The sequence below is a fragment of the Suillus plorans genome, assembly GCF_016647745.1.
Source record: "Suillus plorans strain S12 chromosome Unknown HD556scaffold_7, whole genome shotgun sequence".
Taxonomy (NCBI): Eukaryota; Fungi; Basidiomycota; class Agaricomycetes; order Boletales; family Suillaceae; genus Suillus; species Suillus plorans.
Window position 1 is genome coordinate 803,583 of NW_024537391.1, and position 16,304 is coordinate 819,886.

Sequence of the window (16,304 nt, forward strand, 5' to 3'; positions counted from 1 at the left end):
CAGTGTTCCCCGAATGATGCAAAGGCACGACTCTAAGATTGCTTAGTATCAACCAACTTAGTCAAGACTGTCGGCTGCTCAACTGTTATGCAAGGCCCTAATACTGAAAGCTCGTGTTTCAATATTGTAGACAGCATTTATATAAATTATGGGAACTCTAGCAAGCAAGCCAGTGTGCTTACAATCTACCTTCAGCTCTAGAACATATCATAAGCAAGCACCGCGAAAGCCCCTACAATCATGCCTGCTCCCAATAGCCCCCAGGCAGTCAACCCGACAGAGCCTAACATTAGATCCGAGATGAGTGTGAGGACGATTGTAAGTAGACTCCCAACGGAAGTAACAATCGGGCCCCAGACTCCCAACAAAATCTAAAAGTGTTGATTAGATAGAGAGCGTGTTGTGCATTTATCATACACACCATGAAGCCTGCATTAAATATAACACCCGTTATACAGATTCCTGCAATTGCAACGAAGGTCACCATGTCGGATGGAAGCGCAAACTCTTCAATGCCGTAATAATGCAACACAGTCAAGGGTACCCAAAGCACGAACAAAGTGCACACGCCCATAGATGCGGTGAGAAAATTGGGATGAAGGCCAAATGGAAGAGCATATGTGACTTGATTACTGGCGAGGAGTGGTAAAGATAATATCTCCTCATCGCCAGCTGCTGATACTGGGATATGGGAATATTGTGTAGGCTCTGCAGCTGGCTCTAGGTCTGATGGCAGTGCTGCATACTTCTTGTAAAGAACTTGATACAGACTGTATATCACAGATGCAACCAGAGTTAAAATGTCGCCAAATAAAGGAGCGGAAGTTTGGGCGACAATCGTACGGCGAACCACAGGCGCGGTTGTACTTGACGGTGTGCTGTCGCCATATACGATGGTGAGCACTCCGACAGTGGCGAGGCAAACTGCACACATTCGAATAAGACTCCATTTCAGGTTCAGCAACTTGACACTGAAGACATAAGCGAAGAAGGCATTAGCATTCCAGATGGCCGTCACATCAGTGACGCTGCAGGATGCTTAAGATCAGAAGTGTGAAAAGCAATTAGCAACATACGGAGCATATACGACAGCAATAAACCACAATAGGGCAGGTATACTGTAGATGGCGGTCATGACTAGAATTACGACCAGAAATCGTGACAGAGGAAATGGTGAAGAGTGAACGATTCTTGGATCTTGTAATGTCAACTGAGCGGTGATAATGCTGGACAGGCCAGACATCATAGTACGAGGAGAATGGTGGGTTGTCAGGAGGAGATAGCCTAGGTGCAATGGAAAGGAGAGCGCAAATGATGAATGCGCGACATAACTGCGAACTCTGAGTTCGCATCGGCATACCGCGGGGTCATTTGTCTACTCACAATAGGAAGAATGAGTGTTGATAACCCAATGTTGTTTGAACATACTAATTCGATAAGTCAGTAATCAATCGATCTTAAGTAGCTGAACTGAAGCTAATCACCTGTGTGAGTTGGGTCTCTCCAACAAAAGCAAAAATCATTGCAACGAATGTTACCAGCGCAGTCTTTCCACCTAGACGTGACGTAACGGGGCTTTCTCTCTCGCACTGCGCCATGATGATAAGGTAAGGCAGAAGTACAGAGATTCAGGAACTTGTCAAAAAAGCGAAGAGATAAATGTCCCGAATAATGGGACCTTCTCACTGTTCCATCTCGCGAATAGAACTTGGAAGTGCTTATAAGTCAGCGATATCCACGCTTGCGAATTTGACGCCGAGCCGTAAGTTACTGCAAAGTCTGCACAACACGCTGGTAACTGAGAGAAGGGGGTAAAATATCTAGCACGTGACCACAGCGTCGTTCCTCACGAAACTTTCTTGACTTGTTTCTGGCCTGTGTTTCACCATCATGTTGAGAGCTTTGCTAGCCTCAAGCAGGCCATTGTTAGCGCGTTTGCGCATCCCTACTCTTCCTCACATACACAAATTCACACCTGCGATTTCATCACCCACGAATGCAATACCGTCCACGGCGCGTGGAATGAAAGTGAGGTCATCTGTGAAGGTTATGTGTGACGGGTGCAGCGTTGTGAAGCGAAAAGGCAGAGTGTATGTCGTGTGTTCGAAAAACCCAAAACACAAGCAGGTGTGTAATTGATCCTATCCTCGTCCCGACCCTGATTGACTGTCGTATAGCGTCAAGGATAATCATTGTCGAGACTGCGTTTTTGACACGCCAAAATCGTTTTGGTAGAGCGCATGTAGGGGAAGAGGGATCGTTTTTGTCGATATAATACACAGCTTTCGAAATATTCTACCACCAATGTTATTGACGAAGCCACATCTGGAACTCGTAGCTAACTCCCTTTTCCTCCTGGACCCCTGCTGGCACGTCGAATCCCGTCCATTGCACGAGTTCATCATGAGTTGCCTGCTTCCATTCCGTTTCCCCTTCCTCGCTTGCTCCCGAGAAGTCTGGTATAAAAACGTCACATTGAGGAAAATCAGGTGCAAGGATCCGTGTCAAGAGGACACGGTCAGCGATGCAAGGCGTCGGACTCGAAGATATAGGGTTTAGTGTCTCTGAGATCAAGGATACTCCACCGATAATAAATCGGCGGTGTATGTCGGCCTGAGATGCCAACTCAACTGCCAGAGTCAAGTTCGAGCAAAGGTGGACTGGAGTTGACGGGTTGGAGGATGTCCTGGTTGTCGCTCTATCAATAAGATGTCGAAAAAAGATAGAGAGAAAGTCGTACAGTTCGTAGTCCTCGTTGTGACTGATGACTACATTGAGGCGTTTAGAGAGAGGCCTGAAATTGGCTGGTATGCTCTCCCATGTCTTCCGCCCCATGATGACCGCGTTCCTCCGTCCTTCAGGCGCGGTGGACGTGACTCGAGCAAAATAGGCCATCTCTTTCGACAGCCGCCATGGAAGTCCACCATGTTGGCCGATACCATTTGATTTCGTGGCGGCAACGATGATCGTAAGACGTGACATGGTCTCCAGTAGGGAAGACAACGAACCCCGGCCAGTACCGTTGTAAGTAATTACTAGTAAAGGTTCTGCCAATACCTACATATATCACAACCAAATATCATACGCGGCAAGTACTCTTTCAATCAACTTTCAATTTTCGCTTGTTTTCATGATCCCTCTCAGGCTATCATGATGCCATCAGGGTTTTATTCATGCACAAGTAGCCGCGGCAGTGGGAGGTCTCATGGCCTCACTATCCAATCTAACTCTGAATGTTGTAACCTCACATAGGCCACATTAAACTTCCTTCTGACAGGATAGAAATATGCATTTTAAATGATATGCTGACAAGACCCTGATACTTTCGATGAGAGACAAGATTGATCCACTTTGAAAGCGTCGATAACATGCGGTGTAACTGATAATACAAGCCTATGATCAAGTTCAATTCCACTTCTTCCACTCACTACCTGTCGGAGGCTTCACTTCGACGGTACCCTTGCTCACTTCCTCCCAGTTTGTGCTAAGGGTAGTTCCTCCACTCTCCTGGAAGCTTTTCATCATTGCGCGTTTGGCGTCATCATCTGCATCTCCGAAGATCTTTTGGAAGAAGGAGTTGACCGTACTGTCACCGCCAACGTTGGGGTCCTCATCTGTAGTCGCCTCCTTTTCAGATGTGAGAATTTTGGTGGTAAGTTCCTCCCAGTTCTTCTTGGGCTTAGCCCTTGCCTCAGCCACTGCCGGAGAAGTAGTTGGTCCAATAGGGGCAGTCTGGAGAGCTAGTGAGCATTAGTACGCATTGAAGAATCTGGGCTATATGGAAGACACGAACGATCAGGAGCGTCACCAGTGATACCTCCCCAGCGGCCTTGAGCCATTTTCACAAGGCGAATTTCGACCTTGACTTTGCCGACCGTGAAATCGCACCTCTCTGGATCAATCCGTCCTTTCAACGGCTCTAAGGATAGCGTCTTCTCGCCATTTGCGTAGCTAACCTATAACTTCTTTGAGGACTGTGTCTCCCAGAATCAGTGAGGTTGCTCACCTTGTTTGGCTCAAACGTAAGGGATACCTGTGCAAGATCAGCCCCTCGGTCAAAGATGGAGATCGTCAGTTTTTCGTCTGTCTCATAGAATTCGTGTCTTTATGACATTAGACGAATGTGAAGCGCTAGTGATGTTGGTCTGACCTTAAGGATGCCATGGTTGGGGCGAAGACGCAAGAAATGATGCCTAAAGTGATGAAGTTACGCGACTCAATGAATGCAGAACTTTCCAGTACAAAAGGATCACGTGAACTGTCATGAGGGACAAAAGACTGAGACTTGACAATTCAAGAATCTGAACCACGCATCGATCGACTTGCAATGATGTTTCGAAGATCCTAGAAAAATATATGGAGTCACCCATGTGGATAGCACTTCTGCGATCAAACAGATGATGCATCGACGATGAATGTTTCGTGCACTCGATGTGTGCCGACCCTAACTGGAAATCAAAAGAAGGACAAACAGGTGGGGTCCAGACGTCATTTCCCTGACTGCTGTCAGGCAACAGCCTATGATGACCATGTCGTCCGCAATACCTAAGGCCGTATTGTACTACAACCCACAATCTGTGTGGTCTTCTGCGGGTAAGTATCGGTCTTTACATTCATGATCAGTGTTGTTGTGTTCTTACTTCAATATATTACTAGTACTTCTTGCACTGTGAGGTCATCGCGAAATAACGTATCCTGCTATTGATTTGCGATTTATCCGCAGGAACGAGAAAGGATACGGAGAGGATGAAGTTGATCTCAGGGTTGTCGACATTAGTACGTCTTGAGTGCATCGAAGTGGCTTGAGCATTGGCCAACGTACTATGCTTGCCATCAGACAAAGGAGAAGAATTTTCCCCAACCTTCCTCAGGCTGAGCCCCAAAGGTGAGATTGGGCACTTTCTGTTTTACAGATCATTGACCACCCCTCAGCAATGGTGCCAACTCTTGTTGCACCCCTCCGCGGCTCTCTCGCATCTGATGTTGCAAGCCGCTTCAAAGCTATCTCTGACACGAAAGTCAGCTGGCCTTCGTTTTTCCAATTTCCTTTCTGCTAACGGAAAGAGCAGGCACTGATCGAGTTCCTGGACAAATCTCGGTCCGCATCATCTCACACGCACACTACATCGAGCGCTCCAGCCCCATCGTTGTCCCCTGCGACGGTTGCATTCGCCACTGCATCCAGCAAGATTATTGATTCTATTCAGGCTGATGAGGTCTCTCCCGATCATTTGCAGTACTTGAATGCCCGCGATCAAGCCTCACTTCAAGAACTTGGAAAGTCTCTGGTCCCTATTCTTGAATCTAGACGAGCGGCAATCGTGGAATATCTCACCGAATGTGAACATGAAACCATACGGATGTCTGAAAAGACCAAGGCATTCTGGCGAGAGAAACAAGCGGAGGTGGACACGGCACTGAGCGTGTTTAGTGGGAATGATATTGACGGATACTTATCACGCTCCAGGAATACGTGGGAAATCACAATTCCAGGTGTCCTCACTCGAGTGAACGAGGAGTTCATTGGGCCCTACGCGTTAGGTTCGTCAAGAAGCTACTTTGCCCGGCTCATGATAACATAACGTGAATATAGGCGATCAGGTCTCTATCGCAGATATTCACTTAAGCGCTTGGCTCTCTCACCTTGTCAGACTGGCTGGCGGAAGTCCTTCTGATAATGGAGATGTTGCTATAAAAAGGGTGGAAAAACATATTGGAAATGGATTTGTCTTTCCCGAGGACTTCTTGCCTTCGGCTTTTAGCCCATTCACGGAAGAGAAAGCAGTCGCGAGGAGCAAGCTAGCAGCATTTTGGGATGCAATGAAATCACGGTCCAGCTGGAAGAAAGTTTATGCCTCATGACACATTCGATTTGTATACATACTGGATGATATCAGTTCACGCTCAATGATCTCTACTTGGCGACCAATGAAGCTTGAAGTCTCAACCAATTAGCTCGCACAAGTTTGATCGCAGCTGGGGTGGCAGTGTTCCTGCCACACCTACTTAGTATCATACCCGACTCAGGACTGTTTACTTTTAACTTTACTTAAGGACGCTCATATCATTTCATACCAAGAAAAAACCAACGCGGGAAGTAACACAACGCTAGCGTCCGACGGGGAATTCTAGCCATCGTGTTATCAACGTTACACTTTGTTAATTTCGCAGGCCGTCATTTCCTGAGGCTTGGCTTACACGCTCTTTTTCAATGCCATGCCGGGCATTGTGGATTTCTCTGACTCTTCCCAGTCATTTCGAGCATCAACCAATGAAGAGCACCGCGACATTCTCTTGGGAATTGATTATAGGGAGAGTCGTCCGTCTAACCCTCCCTTATCCGAGCGCTATCCCTTCATGGACACTGGATACTCTGATGTAATGCCTGAAAGGTCGTCTTCGGATTCTTCGTCATCTACAACACCCACGCCGTCTCGCGCTTCTTCCCCTCTACCATTTTCTCTCCATTCTGCGTCTTCATCAGAAACCGAGTCCAACTCACCTCTACTCGGCCTCGGAAGATACACTTCTCCGGGAGAGAGCCGCTGGATTTGGCGTAATCTAGGATCAAGTTCTCCAAGGAGGCGTAAACGAGATGGAAGAAGGTGGAGAACCTTCAAGGGTATTTTGAGACGTATTGTTAGACACCCGCTATTCCCTCGTCAACCGCTAACCATTGTATGTTTTTCTTTTTGCATCTGCACTTCGTTCCATGTCTGACAATTCGATAAGATACTTGCGCTCCTAGTGTTCACCGTCTTCGCTATTTCTCTCACATTAATTTTGCTCTATGTCCTGAACCCCGACAAGGAAGCTCTACCTTGGAGGGCATATTGCACCATCCCGCCAACAACTTCTGTTCCTCCGCATTATCGTGACACATTGCCATATCCTTACATCAACTCCCTTCCCAAAGTGATGCCACCATCGTTTCCACCGGATGATCTCGATGCACTGCCCCCCGCAGGACTGTTCTTAGCCGTCTTCTCGATGGATTCGTCATTAGAGCGTAGAATGTTGATTAGAACAACGTGGGCAGCACATCCTCGTAGTCGTAATGGTGCAGGAGAAGGAGACGGCGGAATGGGCACCTCGAGAACTGTGGTGCGTTTTGTTCTCGGACAGCCCCGCAAAGGATGGGAAAGACGTATTCAATCAGAGATGGAAAGTAAGTGTATATCGTATTGGTCCGTTGCATTACCGTTCTGACGCATGCTCTTACGTAGTGTACAACGATATGATAATCTTGCCCTGCTCAGAAAACATGAATTCCGGCAAATCGCATGCCTACTTCACGTGGGCAGCATCGAATGCTTGGGTTCCGCCAGTCTACTTCAATACCACGCATCCTGTATCGGAGTTTTCTTACTCGAATCAATATACCCCTGCCCCCCGTCTTGCCCCCCATGATCCCTACTTCGCTTGGAAAGACAGTGCCTCGGGTCATCCAAGCCCTTGGGTGCGGCCCGATTATGTGGCTAAAGTCGATGACGATGCTTTCGTTATGTTGGCCGAGCTCGAGGCACGTATGAGGCTAGAGCTGTATGCTACAGGGCAGAGGCCATACGGCATGCCCTACATTTCGCCAGTCTCGGCATCCTTTAGAGTAGAGGCATCAAAGATGGAACCGCCGACCAGTGCTCCTGCCAATGCCTCTACATCATTAATGGTTGAACAGGAGATGCCGCGCGACGAATCAGCGAATGACCCACTGGTTTACTGGGGCTATCTTGTTAAAGAACAGTTTATGGCTGGTGAATTGTATGGCTTGAGCTGGAGTCTTGTCGATTGGGTTTCCAAGGATCCAATCGTCAAAGGTCTTACTAGAGGCGCGGAGGACAAGCAGACGGCCAAATGGATGGGACTGCATCCACGTGCAGCGGAGATTCGTTGGTCAAGCGACCATTGCTGGATATATGATCATCCCCGGTCAGGGACTGTGTGAGTCAACTCCCCCGCCCATTTAACATTCTTGTGCTCATCTTCTTATAGATATTCCCATGGCTTCCTGTTTCCTTCTGAAGTCTCTCGCGTTAAGAAATCTGTCTTAGCATTTCTCGACAAAGTGTCCCGTAATTCATCGACCGGGACGACTGTTGTGACTTCTCCGACGCTTTTATCTTTGTCACACTCAAGTGTTTCGGCATTCGGCACCCGGTATCAGCAGCCCTTACAAGAAATGGACTTGGCTCATAGTGTTGAGGCACTAGTTGAAGGCAGCAATATGTCCGAGCTGCAGGAAGGTGCGGTATCAATTGTCCTCAATAAGCGTGTGTTAAATGTTAGTCGCTGCAGGGAAGTCTATGAGCCCGGAGAGAGCATGGCGTACCCGTGAGGGACGTATCACGCGGTACGAAAACAAGCGTGTTGGTGGAACTGTCGTAGTGCACTTCATCAAAAAGCACATGTGGTTCTTAGAGACTGCGCTCGCTTTCTTGGAAGGTGACAATTTTTCTGAAGCTGAACTCGAGAGTCTCGATGCGGACGAGAGCAGGCTCAACGTGAGCTTGGCGTCAGTATGGACAGACAGTTCGGTTTTCAAGCCGATAAATGCAAGTGCTGCGTTGTGATGGCTATATGTGTGATATGTGGACTGTTTTAGCAGACCCCTTGCTTGTATTTATCTTTTGGGGACGCCCGGGACCATCATATACCACTGCTGGGAGACTACTTGACACCTTTACCACTTGAACGTAAATTTTATTGCATACAATATTATCAAGAAGATAGAAATGGTGATAAGTGTGCATTGGGGATTCCCTTTCACTCCTCGAGGGTGTTCAATACCCATCCAACGCCAATGTTTGATGCGCAGGGTGATCATCAGGCATTGTCAAGGGTTGTCTGTCCTGCAGCCTGTTTTGCACCGCTCTTCTAATAGTTCCCTCCCATTGCCTAAACCACTCTCCTTCTCGCATGCCAACGACTTTCGTCCGTCGGCCCGGAGGGTTGGCGAGGGAAGATCCCTGGGCGGTGGCATCCACGGTCTCAAACACATCACGGAAAGGGCTCTCCGCATGCACATCGGGAGCAAATTGCTTTGCAGTTTGTTCGACACGCTTCAGCGCATATGCGCCGCCGCAGACATCCCAGCGCCCACCACCGCGTGAGTGGAAACGTTTGAATAGCCATATAAACGGGTATATGAAGGTAAGAAAGAGCAAAAATTTGATCCAGCGGTTTGAAAGAGCGCGGGAAAGGCGGTTGTGTGACCGGACAGATATGACATTTTGGGATGTTTCGAACTGGACGGATAAGTCACCCCGATAGTGGGTAGAATTGATGGTGGAAATAGTAGCAACCCTTATGGCCTCAAAATTCCAACCGTAAGCAATCTGTGGATCGAGGATGAGAGCTATGCGAATGAGGTCGCTGATATATCTACTGACCTTGTTATAATTAAATTCTTTCAAGTACTTGCGGCTGGCACAATAGTCGTCTGCCCACTGGCGTAATGTCCACGATGACCTGAGAACACCGTTAGTTTGCGTGGCATATGATTGGTCCTCTCTCCATGCGTAGTCACTACCGATCCACGGAGGGAACCCCCTGCGAGTGCGCTCAGTGTCCCACGCCTTTGCTGCCTTTCTTTCCGACTTCCGTGCCTTCCGTTTCTCCTCAGAGATGCCCACTTCTTGATACATACGCCCCCTATATGCAGGGGTGGAATCGGCATATGACCAGTGGGTTGGCTCTCCGAAAATATACTGTCCGACGTCTATGCAAAAGTCGAAGTCTGTTATGCTTTCGGTATACTGCTCCGTCTTCATCCTGTTATGTCCATTGTGATGCGAGTGGACCATCCGCGTGTGAGTCTCCTTATGTGACCCTTGGCAACGCAAGATGACGGTGGGTGGCGTTGAGGCCTGTGAGAGCAAGAAACGGTATAGGGCTTCGCCTGAGAGAATTGAGAACGGTTAAGGTGTCAGAGATCGGAGGGCTACGTACCATCATCGTTGAGATGAGAATCATGAGAGATGATGTCACCAGACCGTGAAGCAAAGAACTGGGCGTCGTAAGGGGCAAAGGCAGGCGGTTCCGCACCGTCTTCCTGCTCAAAATTCAAATCGTCGTTCTGAGGTAAATGCAGAACTTGGTCTGCAACACTTTCTTCGAATGTTGGAGGAGGCTGCTGCAAAGATGATGATGCAACCAAAGGGTTGCTGCCTCCGACAGAATCCTGCTTGAATTTGACTGAATCTTCTGCGTCTATAATGAGCATGTCGTAGTCGTCGTAGTCGTCGTCAAAAGCGTAGCCGTGTGGCTAGAACAAGTCTGCATTTTGACAGGCCTGGGCCCGAGTGTAAACGTTGATAGTAAATATTGCACAGCTTGGAGTACATAGCGGTGTTACGTAACGTCATACTTAACGACGGTGTGTGTAAAATGAATCTGCCGCGCTCCAGGAGGTTAACCCTTACAAGGTGTGTCGCCGTCAGGTTTCCGTCCCAGCGCTGACCTTTGTTTACTTGTTATCAGCTTCTATCTGGTTGCACGCGATGATCCTAGAAGCTTCGTCTATTAAGCCACGTCTTTGAGGTCGGCCCTGCAGTGTGAGTCTCGTTCCTAAAAGTTGTCTTCTTCATATTTTCTTCATTTTACTTGTGTGGCAAGAATTCTGCAATTTTTGCCTTTGTTCCTAGAGTCTTGTCAGGAACCTTGTATGATCAGTTCCTGTAGGAAAGACACTCAGGTCTTGATTGGGGTCTTATTGTTTTTCTAATACCATTTCCTGCTAGGCTGAGCCTGCTGCGGCGTTTAGCTTGCAGTGGTGCACGTCTCCCTTGTCATCCATCGTGCACCATTTTTTGTTCGTTCTCCTCCAAACATTGTTTCTGATAAATCATCTCCTTGTTTCACCCCGGTCCGTATTCACAATCTGCCGACGACACGCCTTGAACAAAATACGACATTAACGCCATATCCCACCCCTGTACTTGGACTCTTCCACCAACTGCACTGCGCTCATTCGCTACGCCCACAACTTTTGCCACCTGTGTCACATCTACATTTGGCTCACTTACATCATATGTCTGTTGTGTCTCCATCCGTGACTTCTATAACGTCAATGTCTTCGGATACTTCTTCCTCGTAAGTTTCTCGGCTATCATCCAGGCCCTGTTCCTTGACCCATTGCGCAGTGTCGCGCCCACAACCGCAGCACCCAGCAGTGTGCCACCATCGACCAGTGATTCTTTATTGCCCACAAGTTCTTCTACGCGCCTGACGACGAGCTCCATCTCGTCCTTGACGTCTACTATGTCTTCCGGTATCGCATCATCGACAACCCCCGCATCATCGCAGTCCCCGATCAGTGCAGATACAAGCACAGTCGCAACGACAACGTCTTCTTCGGCAACTAGTCAATCGACGACGACGACAAGTAGTACCACCAGCTCATCACAAACGACTTCCTCATCACTCACTACAACCGCTTCATCATCAACGACAACCACTTCATCATCAACGACAACTTCCTCATCACCAACGACCACCTCGCCATTGACCACCACAAGTACACCACATACCACTTCCAGTACGCCTTCGCAGACATCAACTTCATCGACATCTGAGCCTTCACCAACGTTGCCCAGCACACCGTCATCGTCGGTCACACCGGTGCCAGTCGTGTTTGTGTGCTCCTTCGTTTACACGTCGTCTACTGACGCATCCTGTTCACACATTGCAGTACAACGTTGGAAAGTACCTTGTTTATCACTACAACGAATGCTCAAGGACAACCAACAACGACGGCGCCCTCTATTGTCACAGAAGTTACCATTTCCACAAACAGCGCAGGAGCTGCTACGACTATCACAGTAGCATTTGCAAACCCCACCCTTGCGCCTAACAATGGGACATCATCGGGTTCCGCGTTAGTTCCACCACTTATCAGTCATTATTTATGCTTATAATAATATAACAGGTTCTTCAGGAACACCGGCGCGGTAGTCGGTGTCTTCCTTGTGGTTGGATTGGCCGCTGCATCCATCGTACTTTGGATCTTCTTTTTCATACGGCGTAAGCGTCGTATCAGTCGAATTGACCATGAGACCGAAGTCGAGGCGGCTGTTGCTGCCTCGGGCTTTGGTCGAGCTCCTTTGGATGATGACAATGATTACCGAAGTGCCCGGTCGCCACAGTCACATTCTCTGTCTTCGGCACAGATGGTGCAGCGTGGGAGCCCCGTTGGTTATATTCCCGACGGTTCTGGCTTGCCCACTTCCGGTCAGCCAGTTTTAGGGGGGCCATTCGATGACGACAATGTCGCATTCAATCCCTACGCGGGCTACATAGTCGAAGGTCTACCAACAAGTGGAGGGTATATTCAAGCTCGCAGTGCTAGCCCTCCTCCGGAAGTTGAGCAGCAGGGGCCTCCTAGTAGTGCAGGATTGCATGACATTGGTGATTCTTCCCGGGATCGGAAAAGCTCCTATGGCCATACCCCTACTTACAGCGTTGCAAGCTACGAGCCGCTACTAGCCGCGTATACGCAAGGATCCTCTGCGGAGCGGGGTGCCGGTTCACCACCCACGCCACCCCCAAGGAACCCAGCACGACGTGCGCACCTCGACAGTGTCGCTTCCCGCCCTACAAATAATTTATCAGACGGAGGTGCCGATGATAGGTTGGATCCTGAAATTCGGAGGCGGACCAGGTCGGATAGCCTTGGCTCAGACGACGACCTCAAAGATGAAGAAGACTACAGCCGGCCGGTGCTCACCGTAAGGTCTTCAATTTTTTCTTCTTGACGCCATACTCAAATATCACAGGTCCGCAATATGCCTGATGGTCGCAGTATAAATTCTGCGTTATGACGAACATTGTGTTCGCGTCTGGGTTTTACTTCCCTCCGATTTGACTGTTGTGTCCGAAATAATCTGGACTATTTACTGATTTGTTGAGCAGATCAGAATCATCCCCATCCTTTCTGACACTCGTACATACTGCAACCGCATTCTGTATATCACCACAAATCATGGACATACACGGACGAATGTTGCTCTCACAAAATTCATACTTAGTCTTCAATCTACTCCCGTTCAATGTTTGTGTTACGTCGTTCCACCACGTGGTGCTACATCTCCGGCATACTTTCCGTGACTCCTTAAGGCCCCATGTATCCCGTGGTGCATCTATTTGCAGACAGTTATCATACCTCATTATTATCTCACGTCACTGGGCAGAATTCTCTCAGGCTGCCATCACCCATACTGCTCGACTTCTCTCGGAACTCCTATGGATCATGATGCATGAGGTATAACTCCTCGATTACCTCTTACTCTGTTGTACTTACGTTGCCCATACATGAGTCAGGTCCCTATATACGATACCCCAATACTCGGCATGGCTACGCGTCCCAGACTTTCAAAGGCTATCGAATATGGCAACGTAGTGAACTTCTGGGTTGAATATCCCTCGGGTCTTATAGACCTCACGCGTTCGCAGCATCTCACCGCTGATGGGGTGGAACCATCCTTGGTGAGCTCGACACAGCTCGACATCCTTGTAACTGGCGACCGTACTATTCGCGTCGACAAGTCCAAGGCAGCTGTGGTGATAATTGATATGCAGAAGTAATATACTATCCCGTTGTTTGCTTGAATGACAAATTGATGATGGACAGCTTCTTCCTGCATCCCGAACTCAGAGTGCATAAAACCGGCTTGGCGTGCGTTGACCCGCTTTTGAAGGTTATCGGCCCTCTTCGAAAGCAAGGAGTGAAGATACTTTGGGTGTACGTCATATCATTTTTGCATCAGCTATTGTTCACCCAACCGTAAAATAGGAATTGGGGCCTCACTGATCAAGAGCTGAAGACCCTCCCCCCTGCTGTAGTCAGGGGATTCATGAAAGGAGGGTTCGGAGGGTTTGGCACTGAAATGCCTGGCAATTTTGGCAGATTGCTCATGCGAGACGCTCGAAATTCGGAGTTGTATGGCCCTTTGCAAGAAGAGTATGTAAAAGGAGAGAAAGAGGGAACCGACGTTTGGATTCACAAGAATAGGTCCGTTTCCTCGAATATACTTCCAATTTGTACTGAGTTTTGACTGGGAGTGCAGGATGAGTGGGATATGGGGACATCAAACAGCGTTGGACCTCTATCTGAAGGAGAATGGAATTACAACATTATTTTTTGGAGGTGTGAACGCCGACCAGGTGGGATTTCAACTTGACTTCATACTTTCTTACTGCTGAAGTTGACGCAGTGCGTTTCCGGTACCTTCATTGACGCTTACTTCCAAGGCTACGATTGTGTTATGGTCGAAGATATCACGGCGACAACTTCTCCAGCTGGCGGTCTTGAGAACGTCTTACACAACGCTGCAAACGTGAGCATCTGATGTTGTGATGGATTCGGAACTAATCAAATAGAGGACAGTCTCAAGGTTTCGTTACCAATACGTCCAACATCATCAATGCGAGCGGCTGATTTATTTCCATCGCTCACTTTGTTGAACTATGCTATGTTATCTACCTATCATACAAGCTTAATGGCCACAAATTTATGCTCTTCTCGTCCTCTCAGGATTGTCCATGGCACCATGTGTCCACACGCATGAATCATAGTCTTTCACGGCAAAGGACAGAACTACGAAAGACAATAGCCACAATATGTACTTGAGGGGCAAAAGTATGGCAGTTGTTGGCTTCCAAGTGAGTATCAGTCGGACACTAAATATCAATGGCAAAATGAAATCAGAACATGATATCGCGTTACGAAGTTTAAACATTCAGATAAACAAGACCTCCCGGTCATCAAACCCTACATTCACTCGCAGTACGCCTCTCTCTAACAGTTTATCCAGTCTCTGATTGACAATCCCGCCCATCCTTCCATCGTCTTCATTTGCTACCACAACAAGTACATCCTCCAGGGTTGTCCATGGCCTTCCGTTCAATACGTGAGCTAGCCCTTCGAAGTCGATCGATGAAAGGGCGTGCGGATCAGCGGGATACAATGCGAGCGAAAGAGCTCGCAATGGTGCGCGCACACCATCGAGGAGGGCAGTGAGTGGCATCAGTTGCGGTGGTAGCCGCGTGGGATGATGGAAGTTTGATAGATCTGAGGGTGGCAAGGAAGGAATAATGAGTCCATACACATGCATCTCTCTCAAAACATTGTTATGGCTGAGGTCAATGTGTGATACAACCTCGTCTGCGCTACGTGAGTCCTGGCCTTTCGTTGTTAGGAAAAAGTTCTCACCTCCATTGTCTATGAATGCAGCATCGAATCCGAGATGGAGCTCTTTCAAGCTTGTGCCCAGCGTCTTCAAGAACTTCCCCACTGCTGGGGCACTTTTGGCACCTAACGCTCCGAGCCTCAGTACTTCCACCGTCACCCGCCCTCCATCGTGCTTCATCGCCACCCTCATCCATTTCAACACATGTCTGGTATGTGCACCCCGCATCGCGAGCTCCCTAAGTCTTCTCGGTGGCTTAGGGATCGTTCTATCGTCGGCTCTAGATACAAACACCTCCGAGTCCGCAGGTATATCATCCCACTCACAGCGCACCCGGTCCAGTGCGAGCGCTTCTACATCTTCAAACTCTCCGATAACCCTGATCATATCCAGCGTCGTCCTGAACTCGCATACGCGCAGCGAAAGTTTCCGAACACCTTTGAACCCTTTTATAAAAGCATCCCGAGACTTAGATGACAGGTACTCCCAGGTGATGCGCTCGGCTTCGAGAGAGCGGAGATTGACGAGCGAGCCAGCTAGGGTTGGCAAGACGGCGTTAAGCCATTTCGGGCCCCACGATAAACCTCCCCGCGATTCACGAATGAAGAGGTGTTTGACGTGCGGAACAAAACTCGGAAGGGTGGATTCATGCCCTGAGGTGTAATGTTGCAGTAACTCAATGAAAGTATTTCCTCTTCGTCCGCCTCCGAGTCGCACATGTCTCCATAAATGATCCCGGGCTGCGTATAGCCAAAATTTGCTCACAAGGGAGCAATTGCAGATTTCTGCGAGATTAGACCGGTCGTGGATGTCCGTTATGGTGGGCGTGTCTGGAACAGCAAGGAATGAGACGATATCCAAGAAAAGCTCTGGTGGAATGCGCGGGGAAGGAGTTACACGAGATGTACTCTTCGTAGAGACACGGTGTTGGAAGGTGGATGATACCGGGCTCGGGAGGGGCAGTATCGGGGAGAGATCCGGAAGCGCAGGTGATTGTGGGGACTTCCAAGAATGCATCAGCGTGGTCGGAGAAGTGATTATCGACAATGAAGGTGACTGCAGGTGCAATCCAGGGACGGTGGTGATCAATGTAATTGCCATGGTCGAAATTGAGAAGCT

At 48.6% G+C, this 16,304-nt stretch overlaps 9 protein-coding genes across 9 annotated transcripts; 4 read left to right on the plus strand and 5 right to left on the minus strand.

The window, feature by feature from the left end:
- Positions 1 to 83: 83 nt before the first annotated feature.
- On the minus strand, positions 84 to 1,823 carry HD556DRAFT_1338900 (uncharacterized protein). The gene is made up of 5 exons (XM_041302014.1): positions 1,485 to 1,823; positions 1,384 to 1,427; positions 1,077 to 1,331; positions 422 to 1,028; positions 84 to 371 (listed from the first exon to the last, which is right to left on the minus strand). The coding sequence occupies exons 1-5, from the start codon at positions 1,596 to 1,598 to the stop codon at positions 198 to 200; spliced, it is 1,194 nt and encodes a 397-aa protein (XP_041165111.1). The 5' UTR covers positions 1,599 to 1,823; the 3' UTR covers positions 84 to 197.
- On the minus strand, positions 1,824 to 3,053 carry HD556DRAFT_1338901 (dihydrofolate reductase-like domain-containing protein). Its single transcript, XM_041302015.1, has 3 exons — positions 2,741 to 3,053; positions 2,178 to 2,686; positions 1,824 to 2,127 (listed from the first exon to the last, which is right to left on the minus strand). The coding sequence occupies exons 1-2, from the start codon at positions 2,980 to 2,982 to the stop codon at positions 2,308 to 2,310; spliced, it is 621 nt and encodes a 206-aa protein (XP_041165112.1). The 5' UTR covers positions 2,983 to 3,053; the 3' UTR covers positions 1,824 to 2,127; positions 2,178 to 2,307.
- A 204-nt stretch (positions 3,054 to 3,257) lies between these two features.
- HD556DRAFT_1338903 (SGS-domain-containing protein) lies at positions 3,258 to 4,298 on the minus strand. Its single transcript, XM_041302016.1, has 4 exons — positions 4,151 to 4,298; positions 4,007 to 4,103; positions 3,794 to 3,956; positions 3,258 to 3,740 (listed from the first exon to the last, which is right to left on the minus strand). The coding sequence occupies exons 1-4, from the start codon at positions 4,162 to 4,164 to the stop codon at positions 3,406 to 3,408; spliced, it is 609 nt and encodes a 202-aa protein (XP_041165113.1). The 5' UTR covers positions 4,165 to 4,298; the 3' UTR covers positions 3,258 to 3,405.
- HD556DRAFT_1338905 (uncharacterized protein) lies at positions 4,299 to 5,951 on the plus strand. The gene is made up of 7 exons (XM_041302017.1): positions 4,299 to 4,593; positions 4,657 to 4,669; positions 4,724 to 4,776; positions 4,838 to 4,885; positions 4,933 to 5,018; positions 5,070 to 5,541; positions 5,594 to 5,951. Exons 1-7 carry the CDS (start codon positions 4,521 to 4,523, stop codon positions 5,860 to 5,862), a joined length of 1,014 nt encoding a protein of 337 aa, XP_041165114.1. The 5' UTR covers positions 4,299 to 4,520; the 3' UTR covers positions 5,863 to 5,951.
- A 430-nt stretch (positions 5,952 to 6,381) lies between these two features.
- On the plus strand, positions 6,382 to 8,570 carry HD556DRAFT_1228852 (glycosyltransferase family 31 protein; the record flags this gene model as incomplete). Its single annotated transcript, XM_041297255.1, has 5 exons — positions 6,382 to 6,678; positions 6,733 to 7,168; positions 7,227 to 7,941; positions 7,993 to 8,243; positions 8,296 to 8,570. The coding sequence occupies 5 exons, from the start codon at positions 6,382 to 6,384 to the stop codon at positions 8,568 to 8,570; spliced, it is 1,974 nt and encodes a 657-aa protein (XP_041165115.1).
- A 125-nt stretch (positions 8,571 to 8,695) lies between these two features.
- HD556DRAFT_1338916 (uncharacterized protein) lies at positions 8,696 to 10,322 on the minus strand. The gene is made up of 3 exons (XM_041302018.1): positions 9,949 to 10,322; positions 9,390 to 9,898; positions 8,696 to 9,335 (listed from the first exon to the last, which is right to left on the minus strand). The coding sequence occupies exons 1-3, from the start codon at positions 10,220 to 10,222 to the stop codon at positions 8,781 to 8,783; spliced, it is 1,338 nt and encodes a 445-aa protein (XP_041165116.1). The 5' UTR covers positions 10,223 to 10,322; the 3' UTR covers positions 8,696 to 8,780.
- A 688-nt stretch (positions 10,323 to 11,010) lies between these two features.
- HD556DRAFT_897582 (uncharacterized protein) lies at positions 11,011 to 12,899 on the plus strand. The gene is made up of 5 exons (XM_041311977.1): positions 11,011 to 11,091; positions 11,162 to 11,630; positions 11,690 to 11,875; positions 11,927 to 12,725; positions 12,774 to 12,899. The coding sequence occupies exons 2-5, from the start codon at positions 11,260 to 11,262 to the stop codon at positions 12,816 to 12,818; spliced, it is 1,401 nt and encodes a 466-aa protein (XP_041165117.1). The 5' UTR covers positions 11,011 to 11,091; positions 11,162 to 11,259; the 3' UTR covers positions 12,819 to 12,899.
- A 409-nt stretch (positions 12,900 to 13,308) lies between these two features.
- HD556DRAFT_1229024 (Isochorismatase hydrolase) lies at positions 13,309 to 14,434 on the plus strand (the record flags this gene model as incomplete). The annotated part of the gene is made up of 6 exons (XM_041297264.1): positions 13,309 to 13,577; positions 13,628 to 13,738; positions 13,790 to 14,008; positions 14,064 to 14,160; positions 14,211 to 14,333; positions 14,384 to 14,434. The coding sequence occupies 6 exons, from the start codon at positions 13,309 to 13,311 to the stop codon at positions 14,432 to 14,434; spliced, it is 870 nt and encodes a 289-aa protein (XP_041165118.1).
- A 301-nt stretch (positions 14,435 to 14,735) lies between these two features.
- On the minus strand, positions 14,736 to 16,202 carry HD556DRAFT_1229574 (uncharacterized protein; the record flags this gene model as incomplete). The annotated part of the gene is made up of 2 exons (XM_041297292.1): positions 14,736 to 15,160; positions 15,209 to 16,202. 2 exons carry the CDS (start codon positions 16,200 to 16,202, stop codon positions 14,736 to 14,738), a joined length of 1,419 nt encoding a protein of 472 aa, XP_041165119.1.
- Positions 16,203 to 16,304: the final 102 nt, after the last annotated feature.